Source organism: Pinus tabuliformis, chromosome 4_2, assembly GCF_031772625.1.
Source record: "Pinus tabuliformis cultivar Carrire ecotype Pingquan chromosome 4_2, CPIR1, whole genome shotgun sequence".
Lineage (NCBI taxonomy): Eukaryota > Viridiplantae > Streptophyta > Pinopsida > Pinales > Pinaceae > Pinus > Pinus tabuliformis.
In genome coordinates this window covers 1,066,237,970-1,066,258,737 of record NC_142304.1, presented here as the reverse complement: position 1 = coordinate 1,066,258,737, position 20,768 = coordinate 1,066,237,970, and the positions used below count along the sequence as shown (strand labels likewise).

At 38.3% G+C, this 20,768-nt stretch overlaps 1 protein-coding gene across 1 annotated transcript; it reads right to left on the bottom strand.

The window, feature by feature from the left end:
* Positions 1-5,094: 5,094 nt before the first annotated feature.
* On the bottom strand, positions 5,095-6,444 carry LOC149173306 (putative receptor-like protein kinase At3g47110). The gene is made up of 3 exons (XM_089426651.1): positions 5,850-6,444; positions 5,652-5,768; positions 5,095-5,549 (listed from the first exon to the last, which is right to left on the bottom strand). The coding sequence occupies exons 1-3, from the start codon at positions 6,442-6,444 to the stop codon at positions 5,095-5,097; spliced, it is 1,167 nt and encodes a 388-aa protein (XP_089282777.1).
* Between the last annotated feature and the right edge of the window lie 14,324 nt (positions 6,445-20,768).

Genomic DNA, 20,768 nt, shown 5'->3' with positions numbered 1-20,768 from the left:
CCAACCAATCTTGCTGCCAAGCCAGTCAAGAGCACATCTCCATGTCTTTAGTTGAACCCTTTGCTCCATGATCTAGACGATCCTAGCTCCCTCTGAGCTACTTTGTTGTGCAAACTCTGATTCGCTAGACCTTCAAAAGCTCTGATACCATGTTGTTTTTCCATGATACTGGATTCTAGGTTAGAATATTACAATCATTGATGCTACCAATCCAAGTCTCACAACGAGACTATGCACAGTGGAATAATATACAATAGTAAATCTACTAGTGCACAAAATATAGATAACTTTTTACGAAAGCCCAACTTTGTTGTATTAATCAAATTGATAATACAATAGTCTAGGGATCTTGTACCAGGGATAATGGCCCTCATACATTCACTGATACAAGATACAAACAAATAGTGCTTGGTGTCTGTCATGACAACCACCAATCTACCTTAAACAAGATACTCTGCTCATCCGGTTGATGTAGCGCGCTCTCTTGTCTCCCCTCATTCGTACCTTGAACACACTTGGTTGGTCCTTCGGCTCCCGATCTACAACAACTCCAATCTGCCTCTATCAATGAACCAAATCCATTAGGCCACTAAACTCGGCTCCACCTTCTCTCTCATTCACTGTTAGTCCTTCAACACATCAACACATCGAGAATCTTGTCGAGTTTTTCACAATTCTATTTTTGAACATCTCTCAACTGCCCACTACTACTCCTCAACCCTTTTGGGACTTTCTTCCCATGAATTTCTTCCTATGTTGCTTGAAGAAGACAAACTTAGGGTCAGAGGGCTTCCCACTATCACTATCAAATTTCCTTCTCCAACAATGAACTTAGGGCATGGAGGACTCCAAAATTAATAAAAGGTACTACAAATTTATGAGAGCTACATAGCTTAAGAAATCCAAAACAAAAAATAAAAAAGAATCCTTTAATGGTATAAGACTTTTAGTATGAAAGAGATAGCAATCGATACAATAAATGTTTCCAATTGTAACATGAACGGGCACAAAATGCCAACACCACAATTGCCTCTATTCTTCCTTTTATTACTTGCTTCTATCGAGCCTAATGTTCTCAATTTGCTTAGCATTTTCTATTAAATGAAACAAATCTTACAAACAAGTGACCAAACAAGAACCAAAGACCCACTTTCCTCCGTTTCAATTAGGAACTAGGGAAAAACCTTGAGACCAATATTTGGTTCTTTATGGTCCCTGAAATTTTCTGATGTTTCTTAAATCCAAACCCAAAAATATGGAAGGTAACAGGTAGCCTGTATGACCATATTATAAGTAGCATAATCATGCAGTATGGATCACATATAGTCGCCGGATATTGATTCTTGTCACAAGGTGGAAAGGTGAAATATTGTTTCCCTATGGTCATCTTAGATTTTTTTTAGCTATGTTAACTTGAACCGCTGCAAAACATAAATTTACATGAGTCTTCTCATCCAACAGATCAAAACAATTCTGAATAGTTAGATCACCTAACGAGTCATTCATAAGTAATGATTTAGTCTGAATGCCCATGTACTACTATGGATAATTACTAATTATTAATGGCAGGTAAATGTTGCATTGAAATAATGGCCTAGTTGCTATTGTATTCAAGAGCTTTCACATTAGAAAAGTAATATAACACAAATTCATCCTCTATCCTTATTCATAAAGGAAGTATATAAAATCCAAAGGAGCTATTCATACTCCAATTTATTGGTCACCAAAGTCTGGCTACTATAAATTTAGTTGACAAACAGTGTTCATCAAAATCGCATGACTAGGTTGCACACATAAACTTCAATGCTAGCATGAATAGCTGAATCAAAAGAAAATATGATCGTTAACTTCAATGCTAACATGAATAGCTGAATCAAAAGAACATATGATTGTTATAAATTTTATATATACTATATACAAGCACTTAAACCTCCTAGACACACAATAGTTGGGAGGAAAACTGAGAAGTAATGACTTATAATAGAAATAAAAGATCCCAAGTAATGCAACCAGCATATGCAGAATCCAAATATTTGTAAACATACATTCAATTCTCTAGAGAGTATGAAATGCCACAATCATCTACTTGAACATATTTGGTATGTCAGAAACTTGAATAAGAGTGGGAAGACATGGAGGATACTTCTAATTCAAATTTTCAACAACAAATGCCACCATCCAGGGTAGCATTAGCTGATCTTGTAGGAAATTCATAACATTCAACAAGAAATGTGACTTAGGGGAAGTTCTTTATCTTGACCACCACTTGCTTACTTTTGTCAATATCTAAACAACTTTTACTCATTATCATCTACAAACAATAATTTCTCTTTTAATCATAAATATATATGTTACATTAAACTCAAAGCATGGCAGAGAGATATCTGATACAATAAACTATATGCATGACAGGTGTCTGAGACTAGTAATTCATCCTTTCTTAAGATGGAATTGAAATTGAAAATTAATTTGATGTCCATTAAGGACCAAATTCAGTTAAGAACCCCTTCATAACTTACTGAAGCAAGATCTAGTAAATCCCAAAATTATATGCAAAGTTGACTATTGATTAACAGATAATAGGTTGATCAAATCAGGGTAAAATGAACATCCAAAAGCAAAAATCTATCCATGATAGGTTTTCCAAAAATCCATCTTCCACATTTCATAAGCATGACTCAAGTTCCACTATTCTAATAATTTCCTCCCCAGATGTTATCACAATTTAATTCAATCAACAAACTATCCAGGGGATGTTAAAATCTACAAAAAGAATGGACTAGAGAAAAGGAGATTCCATTTAAATACTAGTCTTAAGAAATCTTCCAGTGTCCTTGGGAAAGCATAAATGTCCTTCAAAATAATGTAGCATGGGAAAGGAAATGAATCCAAATACTTGGAGAACATAGGCATTCCATCAATAAATAATACAGACTGCAAAAAATCATATGCTTTCCGGTGCATCATTTCAATCTAATTGAAACAAAGTGAAGCATTACTTGCATAGCCATTATTGATTCCTCTAGACTACCCAAGACAATAATTGCTAGTAGTTGCTTCTTGATCAAAGAATTCCTTACATAGCTCTTCAAATTCTCCTATATTCTTAACACTAAGAGAAGTTAGTCATTTGAATTCTAATAAACATATCATACTGAAGAAACATTTATTATAGCTCAAGTCAAACTAGACTTCTATTCATGGTGTTTTGACAAAAACATAATATTGAAAGGATATCAAAAACATAAAATTGAAGGGATATCAAGAACTAAGTTGTAAATGGGTAAGAGAGGTCTAGACCCATCCTTAGAATTTCACTAGGAAATTTTCCACCTTACTATCGTTATGTCACAAAACCACACAAATAAGTAGGTAATGATACAAGCAGAATATGAGAAAGAATGTAATCTATACTTTATTCAATATGGCGAAGGTCAATGCATAAAGCAGATCAATGTCCCATGTTACTAATGGTATCGATTTAGTGCATGCAAGAGGAGCAATTCAACGTACCAATTCACTTTGAGAGAAATGATCAATTTAAGTGCTAAATACGTCCAAAAACATGCATTCCTATATCGGACATATATTTATTTTCTGGCATTATACTCCTGACTATTTAGAGGGGTTACTATTTTTAGTAGCTCTCACAATTGTGTATATCTAGACATTTGTGCACTTATTATTTTTAATAATGTCCAGTTTTAACTGTATTACACGAAAATTTGATTTTTAGGCATGGTGATTGTTACTTCAAGAGGCCACGAATATGCGAGTTCAAATCAGCTTGAAGGAGGTGTTCTTATATGGAAGATGAATCAACTTTTAACTTGGTCAAATGGGGCATTTCATGGAAGGCGAAGATGGTCAAAGTATCATTTATTTTCAGTGTTTCTGAGGTTGCGTAATTACTGGATAAACTGTGTTTGTATGTAGTTCTTGGGCGCTGATTTTAAAGATTAGTTGTGTCAAATATTCCTCAAATTTTGTCTTTAAACATGCATAACCTTGAGAGTATTTTAGGCATGCTTAATCATCAGTTTTGTTTTGTTTCACATATTATTGACATTTTTCGAGTAAATTTTTTTATTTTTATTTTCCTGCATAAATTAGACTCAGTTTTTTATGGATTTTTTAATAGGTAAGGGTCACTAAATTGGGCGATTTCCAGAGTTATCAGCAGTTGTTAAATGGCGCATGTTGCTAAATTCAATGAAAACAGTCTCAACTCATGCGCATGCGCTGCATTAAAGTATGAATGTAAGTATCTAAATCAGATTGAGTGTGTATGAAGGATAGGAGTTGAATATCATCACCCAACAAGCACGCACTTCATTCTAATTCAGGTTTGATTCATTTGTTATTCCGGGGAGTTCGGTGTGCTGTTTGAAGTGATAGTTTGTATGGTTATACATTAGAATGGTGCGTGGGAAAGAATCAGCATCTTAGGTGAGGTGCGTGTTATCCTTCCAAAAAGATATATGTGCCTATGCCATTGCCAGAAAATTGCAGAGTTGAATTTTTCAGTAAAAGACAATAAATCTCAGGACAACAAATTTGTCAGTATTCTACAATGTAAAACCAATAGTGAAGACTATATATCGATCCAATTCACCACCAATAGTGAAGACTATATGTAGATACAATTCAGCACCAATAATGTATGTGATGTATATGCAAACATAAATCAAAGGGATGTTCCAGTTGCAAAAAATAAATCATATGCTCGCACTGTCAACAGGTTTGGCAGATAAAGTTACAAAATTATAATGTCTACTCCTTCAAAAGAAGAAGATTGGTGATTAGATTCCAAGACCTTCATCACTCAGCCATTGATGAATACATGATGTCAATTCCCAATGGTTCATGGGGCAGCCAAAGGCAAGCTGAGACAAGTCAACAAGGGATGGATAATGTAACTTTATATTTAGACCCACATGTGCTCAACAATAGACATCCATAGAAAAGGAGGGGAATAAGACTAGTTTTGCAACAATAAAGAAGAAAATAAAACTCACACTACAGGCAGATAATGACAATAGACTCAAATTATTATATAGTCTAGTGACACAGTGATTGCTCTCTTACAACACTCTAGAATGTAGAAGAGCTTTGGCCTCCGCTAGCATTGTTATTGTTGTGAGTTGTACTTGCATCACCCAACAAACATGTGAAATCTGATTGCGGTTTTGGAATGCCACCAATGCCTTGAAAAGTGTCTCTAATGGATTGGAGTGTGCCCACAATGTCCATCATAGTAGGTCGTCCTTCAGGAGAATCTCTTGTGCAAAGCAAACCCATGCTTAAGGATTGATTGAGGCAGCTAAGATCTTTATCTGCTTGAGTGCTTGTACTAGCGCCTCTCAATAAAGTCTTGTCCACCACTTCCCCTAGTTGATTTGGAAAATGGTTACCCACCCATTTCTGTAAGTTCATTCCTTGCACAAACATGTTGTCAATAGGCTTCTTTCCAGTGAGCATCTCCAATAAAAATATTCCAAAGCTATAAACATCACCTTTTGTTGTGATATGCCCACCCAATCCATATTCTGCATTCAAACATTCTGGTCATAAGGTTTATAGTTCAAAATATTTAATAAAAATATGAAACTCATAATATTGTCTAAAATGCCATCTAGCTCAAATAATACCTGGAGGAATGTAGCCCACTGTTCCCTTAAGTGCAAGTGTAGAAGTGAAAGTTGAATCCTCACTATTTGCAAAATATATGGTTGCAATCCCGAAGTCTATTACATATGCTGTCAAATCTTCACCAAGAAGCACATTGTTTGGTTTCAAATCACAATGGATCACTTGCATGAAACAATGGTGATGGAGATATACCATACCTTGGGCAATGTCTATTGCTATATTCAACCTTTGAATCAATGTCAAACCACTTTCTACTTCACCATTAGGATATAACCACTTTTCTAAGCTTCCATTTGGCATAAATGGAAATATCAAAGCTTTCATTTGGAGGTCTGAATATGAGGTTATGACTCTAATCAAATTTCGATGCCTGACTCTACTCAAAACTTTGCACTCCTTTTTGAAATTCTTGTGAGCCCCTTCCCTTTCCAAATTGAGAAGCTTGATGGCAACCAATGTCCCATCATTCAAAACGCCTTTGTACACTTTCCCAAAAGTACCCACTCCTAACAAGTTGGCGTCGCTAAATCCATCTGTTGCAATGATGAGCTCTTCATAAGAAATTCTTCGATGCCCCACATTTAAGGATGCCCCAGCATTAATAGGAATATTCTTCTTGTGATTTAGTCTACACAAGATTCCTATAACTGAACACAGTACAATAGTAACTGCAACTGCAACAATAGGTATGACAACTTTTCTCAGATGAGAAACACTTTTATGCTTGTGAGTAGAGCACAATGACAAATTTACCCAAGGTCCACAAAGACCCGGATTTCCCATAAATGCCATGGCATTAAGATTTTCCATCCCAGGCTCTGCACAGAGAAGCCCCACCCTATCTGGTTCCCTCTTCCCCGCCCTTGGAGCCTATACACCCCTTTGGAAGCTATACCAACATCCCTCACCTCCCGGACACTTTCCCTTCTGAACCAGCTCCGCCATCCCCAAACCTTGACCCTAACCCTATCAACCCTAATATTGAAGAAACCCTTGAGGGTGCAGAGGGCGTTGAGCCTGGTCTTGGGAAGAAGAAAAGGTGTGTCAAGCCTAAGGCACATGAAGTTTTCATTGATTGGGAAGAAGACTTTCAGTGGCATGATACCATGGACATGGCGGTGACAGTCCTGGTAGGTAGAGTCAGGGGCAAGAACTACACTGCAGCAAGACTTAAGAAGTTGGTTGTGGAAATATGGGGCCATCACCTGGCTGATCTGCCTATTGTTCAAACATTTGTTTGTGGATGGTTTTCCCTGCGCTTCGCGCGAGCAGAACACACCAATTGGGTCTTATCCTCTTTCTGGCACATCGAACATGCCCCAGTTATGTTAAGAAGATGGAGTCTACTATTTGATCTGGACAGAGAATAACTTGGGGCGAGGGCAATTTGGGTCTGCCTCCCTGGGTTGCCTCTACATTTCTGGACCGAAGATATCTTCAGAAGAATCGGGAATTCTCTGGGTATATACCTAGATTATGATAGATCCTATCTCTCTACAGGAGTCATGACCTATGCGCAGATTCTGGTTCATCTCGACTTTAGAGGAGGGTTACAAGAAAAAGTCACCCTTCTATGGAGCAACTATAACCGGATCCACATTCTGGACTATGAGGGCGTCCCCTTGCACTGTAGGTGATGCCACAAGGTGGGACACCTTTATAAGGACTTCCCTTTTCTCGCGAAATCAAAGATGGGTAACAAAGGGAAGACCTCTACAGCTAGGGGAGCTCAGCCACAGGCGAAACACTCGGATGGGGTCGATCAGAGGGACACTGATGCAAATGGATCCAGGCTCGCCTCGACGGTTCCAAAGAAGCGCGAGCAAGCACCTCTTCGGCCACCTTCACCTCCGCTAACCAGGTCTAAGGCGACCGATGGAGTTGCGCTATCTTCAAGTATGTCCAATCTTATTCCTTTCTCTCCATTTAATTATTGTACATCTGCTCATAAGGATACCTATATGGGAACCAAGCAGGACTCGGACAAGCCTAACCCTGCCTTAATCACCCAGTTTGCCCCCTCAACTCTCATGTACCTGTTCCATCCCATACTACCCCTACCACCTATGTGGAGACACCATGGGAATCGAACTTGGGATCTGACTTCACCCCTCACAGATATCACCTCCGATCGCATACCCGGTCACCAAAGAAGGATGCTATAGGCATTGGACTTGTCCCTCCCTCCACCACTCTGAAACTTCCTCGAGGCAGACCTTCCTCCTTGTCTAAAGCTAAACAGAAGGCAGGAAAGGAGGTATCCACTGGAAAATAACTTACACTTGATAGGGTCCTTATAGCACAGAGGCCCCTGCAGTTGTCTCCCCCATGAAGATTCTCTCCATCAATTGCAGAGGGATTGCTAGTCCCGAGAAAAAACTAGCTCTGTGGAGGCTTCTCCAGAAGGAGTTGATTGATCTGGTATTCCTACAAGAGACGCTGGGTGTGGCCAATATAATTTCCCCTCTTATGGAATCCATGCTCCCAAGATGGAATTTCCAAGATATTGATGTACATGGCCACTCGGGGGGGATCGCTATGGGGTACAACCCTTGCTCAATAAATCTAAAGCGCACTTGGGGGGGAACAGGATTCATTGGAGCGGACATTTACTCTGTTGAGCTGGGGTCAGAGATCAGAACGATAAACATTTATGGGCCTGCCATCATCGAGAGATATTCTGGGAGAGGCTTTTAACAACCAATATTTTACAATCTGATAATATCATAATAGGAGGAGACGTTAACTTCTCTCTAGGCTACTCGGAGTCTTGGGGACACCATGCTCAAGATAACCCTTAACGGTTTTCTTTGAGCAGCTCCTAGATTCGCACAACCTCATTGATATCCTATCTACCAAACTCGCCCCAACTTGGAGGAATAGAAGAAGTGGGGAGGACAGCCTTGCCAGGAAACTAGATTGTTTCCTCATCAAGGAACGATTCCTAGAGCAGGGCTTCACTTATCACCAGTGGGTGGGATCGGGTAGCCTCTCAGACCATCTGCTAATTTACCTTGACATCCAGGGTAATGTTAGCAAACCTCGAGCACCTTTCAAATTCAACTCCACATGGATGAAAGATAACTCCTACATCCACATCGTCACAGACTTTTGGAAGGCCCACCCACCTGCGAATAGAGGGAACATCATTGAAGGGTTCATGGCCAAATTGAAGGAATTGAAAAAGATATCCAAGATATGGGCTCACAAATAGAGGTGCGCAGATGAACATCTGTTAAATAAGATCAAGCTAGAGATAGACAATCTGGAGGACGATAGTGGGGGCACCTTTCCTTCAAATGAACTCAGAGACAAGCTCACTGAACTATGAGCCAAGCGAGGAAACATTCTTAAGGAAAGGGAGGAAACCTGGAGATTGCGGAGCAAAGCTATCTAGCTGAAGGAAGGTGATGATAATTCCAAATTCTTCCACAAATTTTCTAATAGAAGGAAAGCTATAAATACCATATGGAAACTGACAAATGACTAAGGAGTTAAGGTAGACACCTTCCCTCACTTGGCCTCCCTGGCTACCTATTAGGCCCCCAATATTGCTACCCTAGCAGAGGTCATTAGAGTAGCCCAGCTGTTTCCTCAGTTCATCAAACAAGAGGATGCTATGGATCTCTATAGAGAAGTCACTTTGGGGGAGCTAGAGGCCGATCTGAAATGGTTTAAGAAGGACAGGAGCCCTGGTCTAGATGGGTGGTTAGTAGAGTTCTATCTAGATTTTTTTGACTTACTAGGACAAGATCTACTCAAGGTTATTGAGGACTACAGGATGACTGGCCGTATGCATGGGGCTATCAACTCCACCTTCATTTCCCTCATCCCCAAAACTGAAAACCCATCATCTTTCAATGATTTCCGACCCATCTCTATGTGTAATTGCATATACAAAATCATATCCAAAATCATTTCTAACAGTCTCTGCCCCATCCTATCCGCCCACATATGATCAGAAAAATTTGCCTTCTTAGAGGATTGTTAGATTCATGAGGCCACAGGGACAGCCCAGGAAGTACTGCACTCCATTCAAACTAAGAAGATCAAAGGGATGATCCTCAAAGTTGATCTCTCTAAAGCCTTCAACCGGGTAAGCTCGCTTTATATCACAATGCTTCTTACTCATTTAGGATTTCCTGCGGGAGTCATTAAATGGATCATGTGTTGCATTACCAATATATCCTTTAGTGTACTGATAAATGGGGTCGCATCTCCTTTCTTTGGCTTTGAAAGAGGTCTCAGACAGGGATGCCCATTATCTCCCCTACTTTTCCGCCTAGTCATGGAAGAACTAAGCAGACTGATCAAGGACATGCATCATAGACACAGGCTCTCGGGAATTAGGATAACAGACAAATGCACGATTACTCACCTCCTTTTCGTGGATGATGTTATAATGTTTCTAAATGGGGGGATAGGAGACCTTACCACCATCCATCGTGCTATCAATCTTTTCAAAATCGCTATATGCATGATCATTAATAACTCAAAGTCCACCATAACTGTATCTGAATGCTCTCCCCATGAGATACACTTTGCAATTCAAAGGTTCCCATTTACCCTAATGCAGTTAGATGAAGGCCTCCAATACCTGGGATAAATACTACAACCTCTCAGATATAAGATTGTGGACTGGACATGGTTGATCTCCAAGCTCGAGAAAAGACCCAATATTTGGTATCATAAGCATCTTTCCAGATCCGGAAGATTGGTGCTCATCAAAGCGGTTCTGGAGGCCACCCCTATATACTAGATGTCCCTCGCATGGACACTAAGAGGCAACCTCAACCAAATACAAAACCTGTACTGCAGATTCCTGTGGAAAGGCAAATAAACAGGGAGGATATATGCATGGGCAAACTAGGACCTCCTATCTATCCCTAAGAAATGGGGAGGTTGGGGTATAAAAAATTGGGGGGATTTCTCCTATGCTCTTGCAGCCAAGTTAGGGTGGCAACTAGTCACCACTAATAGCCTCTGGACCAAAATTGCTACAGCTAAGTATATTGAACCATTAAGGCCATTGGACTAGCTGAGACAAACAAGCTAGAACAAATTTTGCGTCTCAAATATATGGAAAGTGGTTCTGAATTCAATGGCTCTCATACGCGACGACGTTACTTGGATAATATCTGATGGGACATATGTTCGAATAGGTCATGACCCTTGGATAGTATGTGGGAATGCTCACCTGCTACTTGAAGGATTTATCCAGAACCTTAGCGACAAAGGAATCACACACATAATGCACATTGTGGATTAGGAGAGACCAACTTTCCTACACCAAGCGTGGAGGTCAGCCCATAACCTGCTCCTTCCTAGATAGTGGCACCAAGCTTGGAGCACCTACACAACAACACTCACTGAATCTCATCTGAATAAAAGAAGGGGAGGATGAGATAACATGGGCCATTTCAAAAAATGGTTTGTACTCCCCAAAAGAAGGATATCTATAGGTGGCCAATTAGCATAAGCCTCCTCATATAGATTCATGGTGGAAAGGAATGTGGAAGCTCAAGGCACCTCCTCGAACTAGGTTACTCATGTGGTCCATATTGAAGAATAAGGTGCCGACAAGAGACAACTTGAACAGAAGAGGGTAATATGGACCATATTAGTGCTGCCTTTACAAGGACAACACTAAAACATTAGAACACCTTTTTCTCTCATGACCCATCACAACTGAACTTTGGAGCTCCATTCTATCTCACACACCCTCATCCACCAATTGGAGGGATAGACCACCAAGGAGGCCTGGGAAATCTAGTGGTCATCTGTGTCACCTCCTAAATCTAGGAACCTCCCCCTACTCATAAGTTGGGAAATTTGGATAGCTAGGAACTGCACCACTTTTCAAGACTCTGTCCCCCATTGGCCAACTATCATAGCCAAAATTATAGCTGACTACAGTGCATTACCTAAGGACGAGGCCAATTCTCCTCCGAAAACTATTATCCCTGAAACCATTGATCACTTACAACCCTGGGCATATTTTGATGGATCTGCACAAGAGACAGGATGTGGGGGTGAGGCTGCACTATATATTTCGTATTCACATTTCTATCATATTCAATGGGACTTGGAAATGGCACAAACAACTATGCAGAGCTTATCACTGTAGAAAACCTCATTCAATTTGCAATTGAAAAAAACTGTCATAAACTACAAGTTTTTGGTGACTCGAAAATTGTCTACAATTGGATTAACAAAACATCAACATGTCATGCATACACATTGTGACACATATTGGATGAGGTACATAGATTCATCTCATATTTTGACAACTTTTCTTGTCACCATATCTACAGGGAATGGAACACACTCACTGACAAACTTTCCAAAGCGGCAGTGATCAAGCCATGCAACCTCTGGATGATCCAAAAGCAGTGAGAAGGAGAATAGTACCAATACTACCACCACCCATACATGGACCATGCAGCACAAGCTCAACAAGAGCCTGAAATCATTTTATTTTTGACCTGTTTATTAGTGTTCATATTTATTATGCTTATATATAATCAACACATGTTTTTAGGAATACTCTCTGCGTAGAGTAACAAAATTTTGAGTTTATATACACAGCACTTTTATTTAAGGATTGTCTCCCTGCATGGAGCACATATATTTTGTTTCTTAAATTTTGGACTGGCACACAGCCACTAATTATGCATATGCTTATAGCATCTACAACATGTAATTTTCCTATCTTAATGAAAATTACAATTTTTCCAAGGGGAAAAAAATATTAATTAACTCTTTGTATTAAATATTTTATTTATGAGGAGTTTTTTATTATTAATAATATTTTTTAGATACTACATATTAATTTGATATTAAGAATTAAAGTAATTACATATCTCCTTGAATTTTTTTACTTTTAATTACCCCTTCTCTTTAAGCATTGAAATAATTTATTACAATCAACATTAAAATAATTTTTCATTTAATTTCTCTCCATATACATATGCATGAAGTTGAAATTGAAATAAATTAGTTAAGATGTATATTGAGGGATTTGAACCTTGGATTTCTCAATTTTCTCAACGCTCACACTACTATTACCAATTAAGCTACCCCTTTGGGACAATAAGGATAATAGTTTAAAATAAAGTTATAATTTAGTTAATCCTGATTAAAATAATAATAATAATAATAAATAAAAATTGACAATGTGAGATGTATCATGGAGTAAGTGTTTTAATGCTTATTATTATGGATTGATGCATATTGACATTTACCAACAATTTAATTTATATAGTTGTACTAGTTAATATTTTTTTTTTTTTTTTTTTTTTTTTTTTTTTTTTTTTTTTTTTTTTTTTTTTATATAGAGATTACCTCTGAGCAAAACAGGCCTCCGGGCAGCAATGTTAGAGGAAGCTGGGGCATTCCGGAGTGTGGTCACACGGAACACCCGGCCATTCGTTACAGAATCCCCTGTGCATTTGCAAACAACACTCTGATAGTTTCGGTCACCGTGGAGCATTGCAGCAGTATTCGGGGGCGCTTGGAAACTGTGAATGTTCCGAGGGTTGATATGGAGACTCCCACTGTCGACTTCAGGCGTCCAGTTCAGAAGGATGAGGCCGGCCCCAGTGAACCTGTTCAGAGGAGCTCGTGCCAGGATAAGGAAGATTCGGAAAAGCTCAAGGGTCCTGCAAAAGATGAGCCTCACACCACGGATGAAGACTAATTCAGAAGACGCCAAGTCTGGGCAGCAAGGAATGAATTTCTCTGACCATCTCATTTTGCTTATTTTGTATGTTTTTCATGGGGTTTATGCTCGCAGTGTCGGTCCAAATCACCATAGTCTCAGTCCACGCGTCAGTCTACATATTCACCGTGTCGTTTTCTATATACATCGTGTCGAATTATGTTCACCGTGTCAAGTAATGCATCCATCGTGTCGATTTCTGTATTCACCGTGTCAAGTCATGAATCCATCGTGTCGATTTCTGTATTCACCGTGTCGAATCTCTCTGCAAGGTTAGCAATGACTGATATCTTCATGGAAACTCTCTTTGAAGAAACAGGGCCTCGGCCCAGATGTAATTTTTGTTGTAATTTTGACATTTTTGTAATATAATTAGCTCAGTTTTAACGAGAAAAAAAAATATTTTTTTATAAATTATTTTAACCAAAATAAATTTAATAAATATATATTTAGCTTACATAAATAATAAATTTATTTTTTTTAAATATGTATAATACATTTCTATAATTTATTATTAAATTATTTAATAACTATTAAAAATTTTAAGTATTTCTCTTTCAAAATTTTCAATGATACAAAATTTAACAATAAATAAATTTATTATCATTATTATTGATATTAAATTAAAATTTTGTTTAAATTTTTGTAATTTTCAATATTTATATATTTTAATGGATTATTCATGGAACAATCTAAAACTCAAAAGTTGAGATTGACTTAGGCTAAAACACCCCCCCGTCATAGAGTCATAATCAAATTCATAAAGTTGTTAAATAAAGGGCATGTACCATAGGAGGAGGTTAGTCATGGTTATTTGGCACTTTTCACTAGTAATTCATTGGAAGATTAATATTAAAGAGTACCAAATGATCACACCCATCATTGGGTAGCTCTAGAGGCTTGAATCCCCTTGAAATATCAAGTGCTAGTGCACAATGTTATTCATTGATGTGTGAAGTCCCAACAGTCAAAATCTATTGGTGTTCTTGCTACTTGTGTCCGTGCCCCCTACCTACTAGTGGGGCCTAATGTGGTTTGACCCAATGCAGTGAGGTATAGAGGGTGACCCATGTGAGATTTGTAAAATTTTCCTTGAAATGTAGCAATTGGAAATAATTCTTCTAATTGGATTGATTATGCAGTTTATTTTGTTACGAAAAAATAATGAACTAATCACACTACAATTTCTTCACAATAAAAATGTTGTCTGAGAAATATAGAACACACACATAAAAATATGATAGTTATTTTTTGACAAATGTCCCCGGAAAAATCTGATGCAGGAAAACCATTGCAGCAGATGAGGCTTTCATTATTATGTAGCGGCATAAATTTTGAGTACAATTTGGATGCTTACTCTAGCAATCTAATATGAGAGAAATACTGGAAAAATATCTATGAGGCCAATACCTCAACACCACAATTGATTCTACTATGAAATCTAGTTGATTTGGGCTACACAAAATGGTCGTGAGCTGCTGCATAGCCTAATTCGGATTGCCTCCAGAACATTGTGAATCTTGCAGCTTTGTTTATTTTTTACCCTGGAAGTGACTCTCTTGGCCTCCTAGAATTTATACTGGCCTCGAGCAACTAAATCAACTCCTCCTCTGGTAAATCTAACTCTCCTATGAATCCCTTGCACAACTTCTTAAGGAAAATTCATCCCTCTCTCAACTGAATCTTTGAGATTTGGAATCCTCCTCCATAAATCTACTATTGATCTCCCTCTTGCTCCTACTTCCTACTAGATCAAATTCTTCTAGTTGAATGCTACTCTCTGTAAAACTAAACTTGCTCTCCCTGTATGTTTTGCTCCAACCCAATCACCCTCCTCTTATAATTTCTCGTTGGCTCACCAATGACCAAGATTAAATCTTCATCAATGACCAAGATTAAATCTTTGAGTCCATCCATGTGAGGTTTTAGAGAAATCTCACCTTTCTCAATTTATTCCCATTAATTAATCATTTTTCCTAAGTTAGACTTAGGAAAAATTAATTATTGACTAATTCACTTAATTGAGCCATCTCTAGGTGTTTTATCCTGAAACATTTTCTAGGTTCTACAGTTCTAGTGTTTTTTAGCCTCTCTAACCAAAGTCGAGACTAGAACACTCATCTAATGCTACCCAACCATAAAAAAATAACAAGATTGGCATTCTAAACAAGTGAGGGAGAACATGAAGAAATATTCTCATATTGCATTTGGTTTTGTGCCAATATTTGAGAAGATGTTGTAGGTGCTACATGTCAAGCCACATATTTCAAGTATGCACAATGATATTTATTAACGATTTAATATAAATAAATTTTATCCATATCACCAAGAAAAATTCCAAAAGCACATGTGTATATGTGCTATCAGAGTGATAGTGCTTTACAAAGCCCTAGCGAAAAAAAATTGCGAACCCTCGTGCCATGACAATTTTCTCTTTCTATGATGCATGCCACTAGAGGGAGCATATTCCCTCCTACATCTAGATTGTAGTGGATGGTAAAATTCCTGAGCGGCATAATACTACAAATTTGAATTTATTTGGGTCAGTTATAAATATTGATCAACAAAACTTGCAACAATTTTCCAGGCATGCTAAGAAACGAAGGCTAGGAAGTTGTTTCCCCATAGTAACAAGAGATCCTAAATTTGAAGTCCAGTCTACTCACATTGGAGAATATATACAATGCGAGTTTGATCATGCCCTCATAGAGAAATTTTTGGTCATTTGGCCATCTGAAAAGGCCCTAACCCAATGCATCCAAAAGAAATGGAAGAAGAAGGGTCACATCATGTTGGAGCTTGGTGCCAACGATTTCTTCACCATAATTTTTGCTAGCTTAGAAGATAGGGACAAAGTGTTTGAGAATGGACCATACTTCTTTAATTCTACTAGACTTTATCTCAAATTTTGGACTGAATGGTTTGTTTCATCAAGGAATACTTCACGGCAACTGTGTTGGTATACGACCAAAGTCCCACATTGACTAGAAGTGGGGAGGATCATGGGTATATAAGGATGGACAAATATCTCCATTGGTATGAGGCCTTTTGGGGTAAAGCCCAAAAACAAATCCATGAGGGCTTAGGCCCAAAGTGGACAATATCATACCATTGTGGAGATATGTGGTGTCCAGAGTCCTAACAAGTGGTATCAGAGCCATGCCCCGAAGTTAGCCAAGTGGATGAATCCTCGGAATGCCGAACAAAGGTGGTGGGCCCCGGTAATATCACGATGGGATCCGTGGATGAGCTCGGTTAGACAGGCGGTGTGCTCCAGATTCTTCATGGACGTGTCTTGGTCCCAACATGGTGAAGAGGAGTTGACCTGGGATAGAGCAAGCTCTCGAGGCAGGTGGTGCTTCCATGTAAGGCGTGTGCTTCCAACGCATTGGAGCGGAGAATCCTGGTTGGTAGAGAGTGGACGGATGGATAATCGTTTGAGGGGAGGCTCGATGGTCCTTTGTTCGAGGGGAGGATTGTTGGTATACGACCAAAGTCCCACATTGACTAGAAGTGGGGAGGATCATGGGTATATAAGGATGGAAAAATATCTCCATTGGTATGAGGCCTTTTGGGGTAAAGCCCAAAAACAAATCCATGAGGGCTTAGGCCCAAAGTGGACAATATCATACCATTGTGGAGATATGTGGTGTCCAGAGTCCTAACAAACTCTGATATGGATCTAAATGTATCCATTACCAAGAGAGTTCTAGGAAGATGAGACATTGGATGGAATAGATAATGTCATAGGACATTTTTTCAAAGTGTTAGAGGCAAAAAAGAAGGCACGATATATTTTATATGCATGTACATGAATATATCTAAGCTTGTCTCAGAATCAATTAACATCTATTTCCAAGATGAGTTGCGGAAGGAGACGTTGACTATGGACACATTCCATTTAGGTGTATGAGGTGTCACAAGTAGGAGAATTTATACCGTGACTTCCCATTAGTGAAGTAGATTGAATCCTTAGAATCAACACCATCTCAATTCAATGATGGGTTTACAGTGGTTGAGAGGAGTTGTCATAACCCTAAGAAACCCCCCCCCATGTTAGAATGCAATAGAGAAGAAGGTAGTGAAACCCCCTCCATGTTAGAATGCAACAGAGAAGAAGGTAGTGAAAGAGATTCGATTCAATCCTCTTGTAACATTAAATGCCTCTAATAACTCCACTCCATATCAACTAACGAAGGTTGAAATGAAAGAGCCCAGTGGACCTTCCTTGTATGTAGTGGAACCACAGTTCTCAACTAATTGTAAACCCTTCTCCTTCTTATATATCACCTCCTAATTCATTTACTCAACCACCCTTTCCCCTCATTGTGCTCCACATAATTCCTAAGGGGGTTGCAACTCTACCAGACCAGGTGCAGGACATGGACTTGGGCACATTCAACTTACCAAAAATTATGAAAGCCTGGAAAGGTAATGATCCATTCATCCTCTTGGAGCATCAATTTTTCTTATTAGGTCAAGCATATCTAAAGCATAAACATGTAGCATCCAAATCTAATTCGGGATTCGGGTCCTTGGCGTTAGAAGAAAATTCATTGAAAGGTTCAAGAAAGCCACATAGGGAGGAAAAGAATTGGGGTTGTAAAATAAAATTACAATTGCTGGACAAATTAGGTCGTAATTTGGTGAACTCCAGGCATGTTAGGGTTATCATGGAGGTGCTCTATGGTGCTAAGAATAATGGCAGAAGTGTCCTCAGACACGTAATTTTATTAATTAGAAAAAATAATTACATAATTTGGTTTTGCAAGAGTTTACACCCGAACAACCAAACACTCTTGCAATGAGCTATTTATAAGCTCCATGTCCTAACTACCTCTAATTATGGATCACTTATTAAATAACAAGTGTCCATTTACAATAAATGATATTCAAACCAACTAGCTAACAAATCTCTTAAAATAGAGCCGAAGATATGACACATTTGGAGAGTCATATCTTGTTACAACAATATACTAATTCTAAATGTCTCCATTAAATAATTAAACATTATAGAATAATAATTATTAATTTAATTTCTTATATTAATAATTATTTTATTCCAATTTTATAACCTATGATAATAATTTATTTTTGGATCATCTAACATTCCCCCCTATGATCCAAAGATACATTACAATAGATACCAAGTTCATCCCTGAACTTAGTAAATTTTATTTTGCCAAGAGGTTTTGTGAAAATGTCGGAGATTTGAACTTTGGAAGGACAATAAAGTGGCTTGAGGACATCTTTGGAAATGAGAGATCTGATATGATGATACTTGGTGTCCACATGCTTTGTCTTTGAATGAAAAACTAGGTTCTTGGCAAGTTTGATGGCTGACTGGCTGTCAATGAATAATGATTTAGCTTCTACCTGAGAAAAGCCCAAGTCCTACAAAATTTGGCGCAACCAAACAATTTCACATGCTGCTTCCCATGCTGAAATGTACTTTGCTTTTACTGAAGAAGTGGCCACTGTAGCTTGTTTCTTACAACTCCAAGATACTGCTGCTGACCCCATGTTCATTAAATAACCTGATGTTGATGCTCAATCATTAATACTCCTAGCAAAATCGGCATCGGAATATCCACCAAGTACAAAATTTTTAGTCTTTGTGTAAAGAAGACCAAAATATTTTGTTCCTTGGATATATCGAAGAACTCTTTTGGCTGCATTCCAGTGGCTGTCTCGTGGTTCCTGCATAAAACGTGAAAGAATCCTGACTGCATAAGATAGATCAGGACGAGTATTTGTCAAATAAATCAAGCTGCCAATCAATTGTCTGTAAGTTGTACTGTACGCCTTTCCCCCCCTTCAAATTTTGAAAGTTTCAAGTTTTGCTCCATGGGGGTGAGAACGGGCTTGCAATCCTGCATGCCAAATCGCTGAAGAACCTCTGCTGCATACTTACTCTGAGAAATGAAAATATGATGTGGACATTGGAAGATTTCAACTCCAAGATAGTAGTGAAGTAATCCCAAATCTGTCATCTTAAAACCTGCTTGTAACTTCTTTTTCACATGTGCAATATGATCATCATGGTTGCCAGTTTTGATCAAATCATCTACATACATAACAAGAATTACCAGATATTTTCCCTGTTGTCACACATACAAAGTATCATCAGATTCACTTCGTTGAAAACAAACTTTCTTAAGGTATTCATCCATCTTTGCATACCAAGCTCGAGGAGCTTGTTTTAATCCATATAAAGCCTTGATCAATTTGTAGACTTTATGTTCTTGTCCTTCAATTTCAAAACTTGGCGGTTGGGTCATATACACTTCCTCCTGTAAATCCCCATTGAGAAAAGCACTTTTCACATCCATTTGATGAACTTTCCATCCTTTCTGAGCGGCCAATGCAAGTGTTAATCGGATGGTGTTCCATTTAGTTGTAGGAGCAAAAGTTTCCTCATAATCAATTCCTTCCTGCTGTGCAAAACCTTTTGCGACAAGTCACACTTTATACTTTTCAAGTTCTCCCTTTTGATTATACTTAATTCTATAAACCCATTTGCATCCTATGGGTTTAACATTTGATGGACAATCAACAAGTTTCCAAGTGTTGTTATCAATTACTGCTTGATATTCTTCAACCATAGCCCGTTTCCATTCTTTATGTTTTACTGCTTCTTTGAATGTGGAAGGTTCAGTAAAATCATTTGCTATCAAGGCAAAATTACCTTCACTTCTATGTGCCCTTCTGGTGCCCATTTTATTCTGCTCATCAGGCTTTACATCTTTCAAAAGTTGAACTACCCATTTTGGTAGTTGGTGCTCACTTGTTTGTGCTTCTAAAAAGTCTCCATCATTGTAAAGAGGATTAATATAAACTGATGTTCTTTGTTCAGGTGAAGAATCTGGAGAATCACTGTCAGAAGAACTGTTGCTGCTTGGAGATGTGGATGAACTGCTAGAAGACTCAGATGATGTTGTTGATGTAGATGGACTGGATGACTCATCTTCAGAGGAAGGAAATCAAGTTCATACCAATTTGGTGAAGTTGGTTGACTTTGCATTTTTCCATTTCTTTTACTTCCCTTAGTTTCTAACTTGTGAAGAAGATTTTCAATTTCCTCAGCACTATTACTCTCAGTTTCATCAAAAATGACATCCCTGCTCACAATGAATTTTCCATTGGTTAAAAGACAATACCCTTTCTTCTCATCAGAATAGCCAATCATTGTGCATTTTAAACTTCTTGAGTCAAGCTTAGTTCGTTTTTCTTTCAGAACTAAGGCATAACATACTGACCCAAAAACTCTAAGATGTTTAACTCGAGGTTTGAAACCAAACCAAGCTTCATAAGGTGTGATTCCATCTAAAGAAGTAGTTGGAGATCTATTTCTTAAGTAGACAGTTGTATGTATTGATTCTACCCAATATGTTGG

Excerpts from the sequence above, each read along its gene's own strand:
- LOC149173306 (XM_089426651.1), bottom strand. The coding sequence starts at position 6,444 with ATGGCATTTATGGGAAATCCGGGTCTTTGTGGACCTTGGGTAAATTTG. Across the intron at positions 5,769-5,849 it reads AGCAATAGACATTGCCCAAG|ATTTGACAGCATATGTAATA; the intron begins GTATGGTATATC and ends TTCTTGGTGAAG. Across the intron at positions 5,550-5,651 it reads AGTGGGCTACATTCCTCCAG|AATATGGATTGGGTGGGCAT; the intron begins GTATTATTTGAG and ends GTTTGAATGCAG.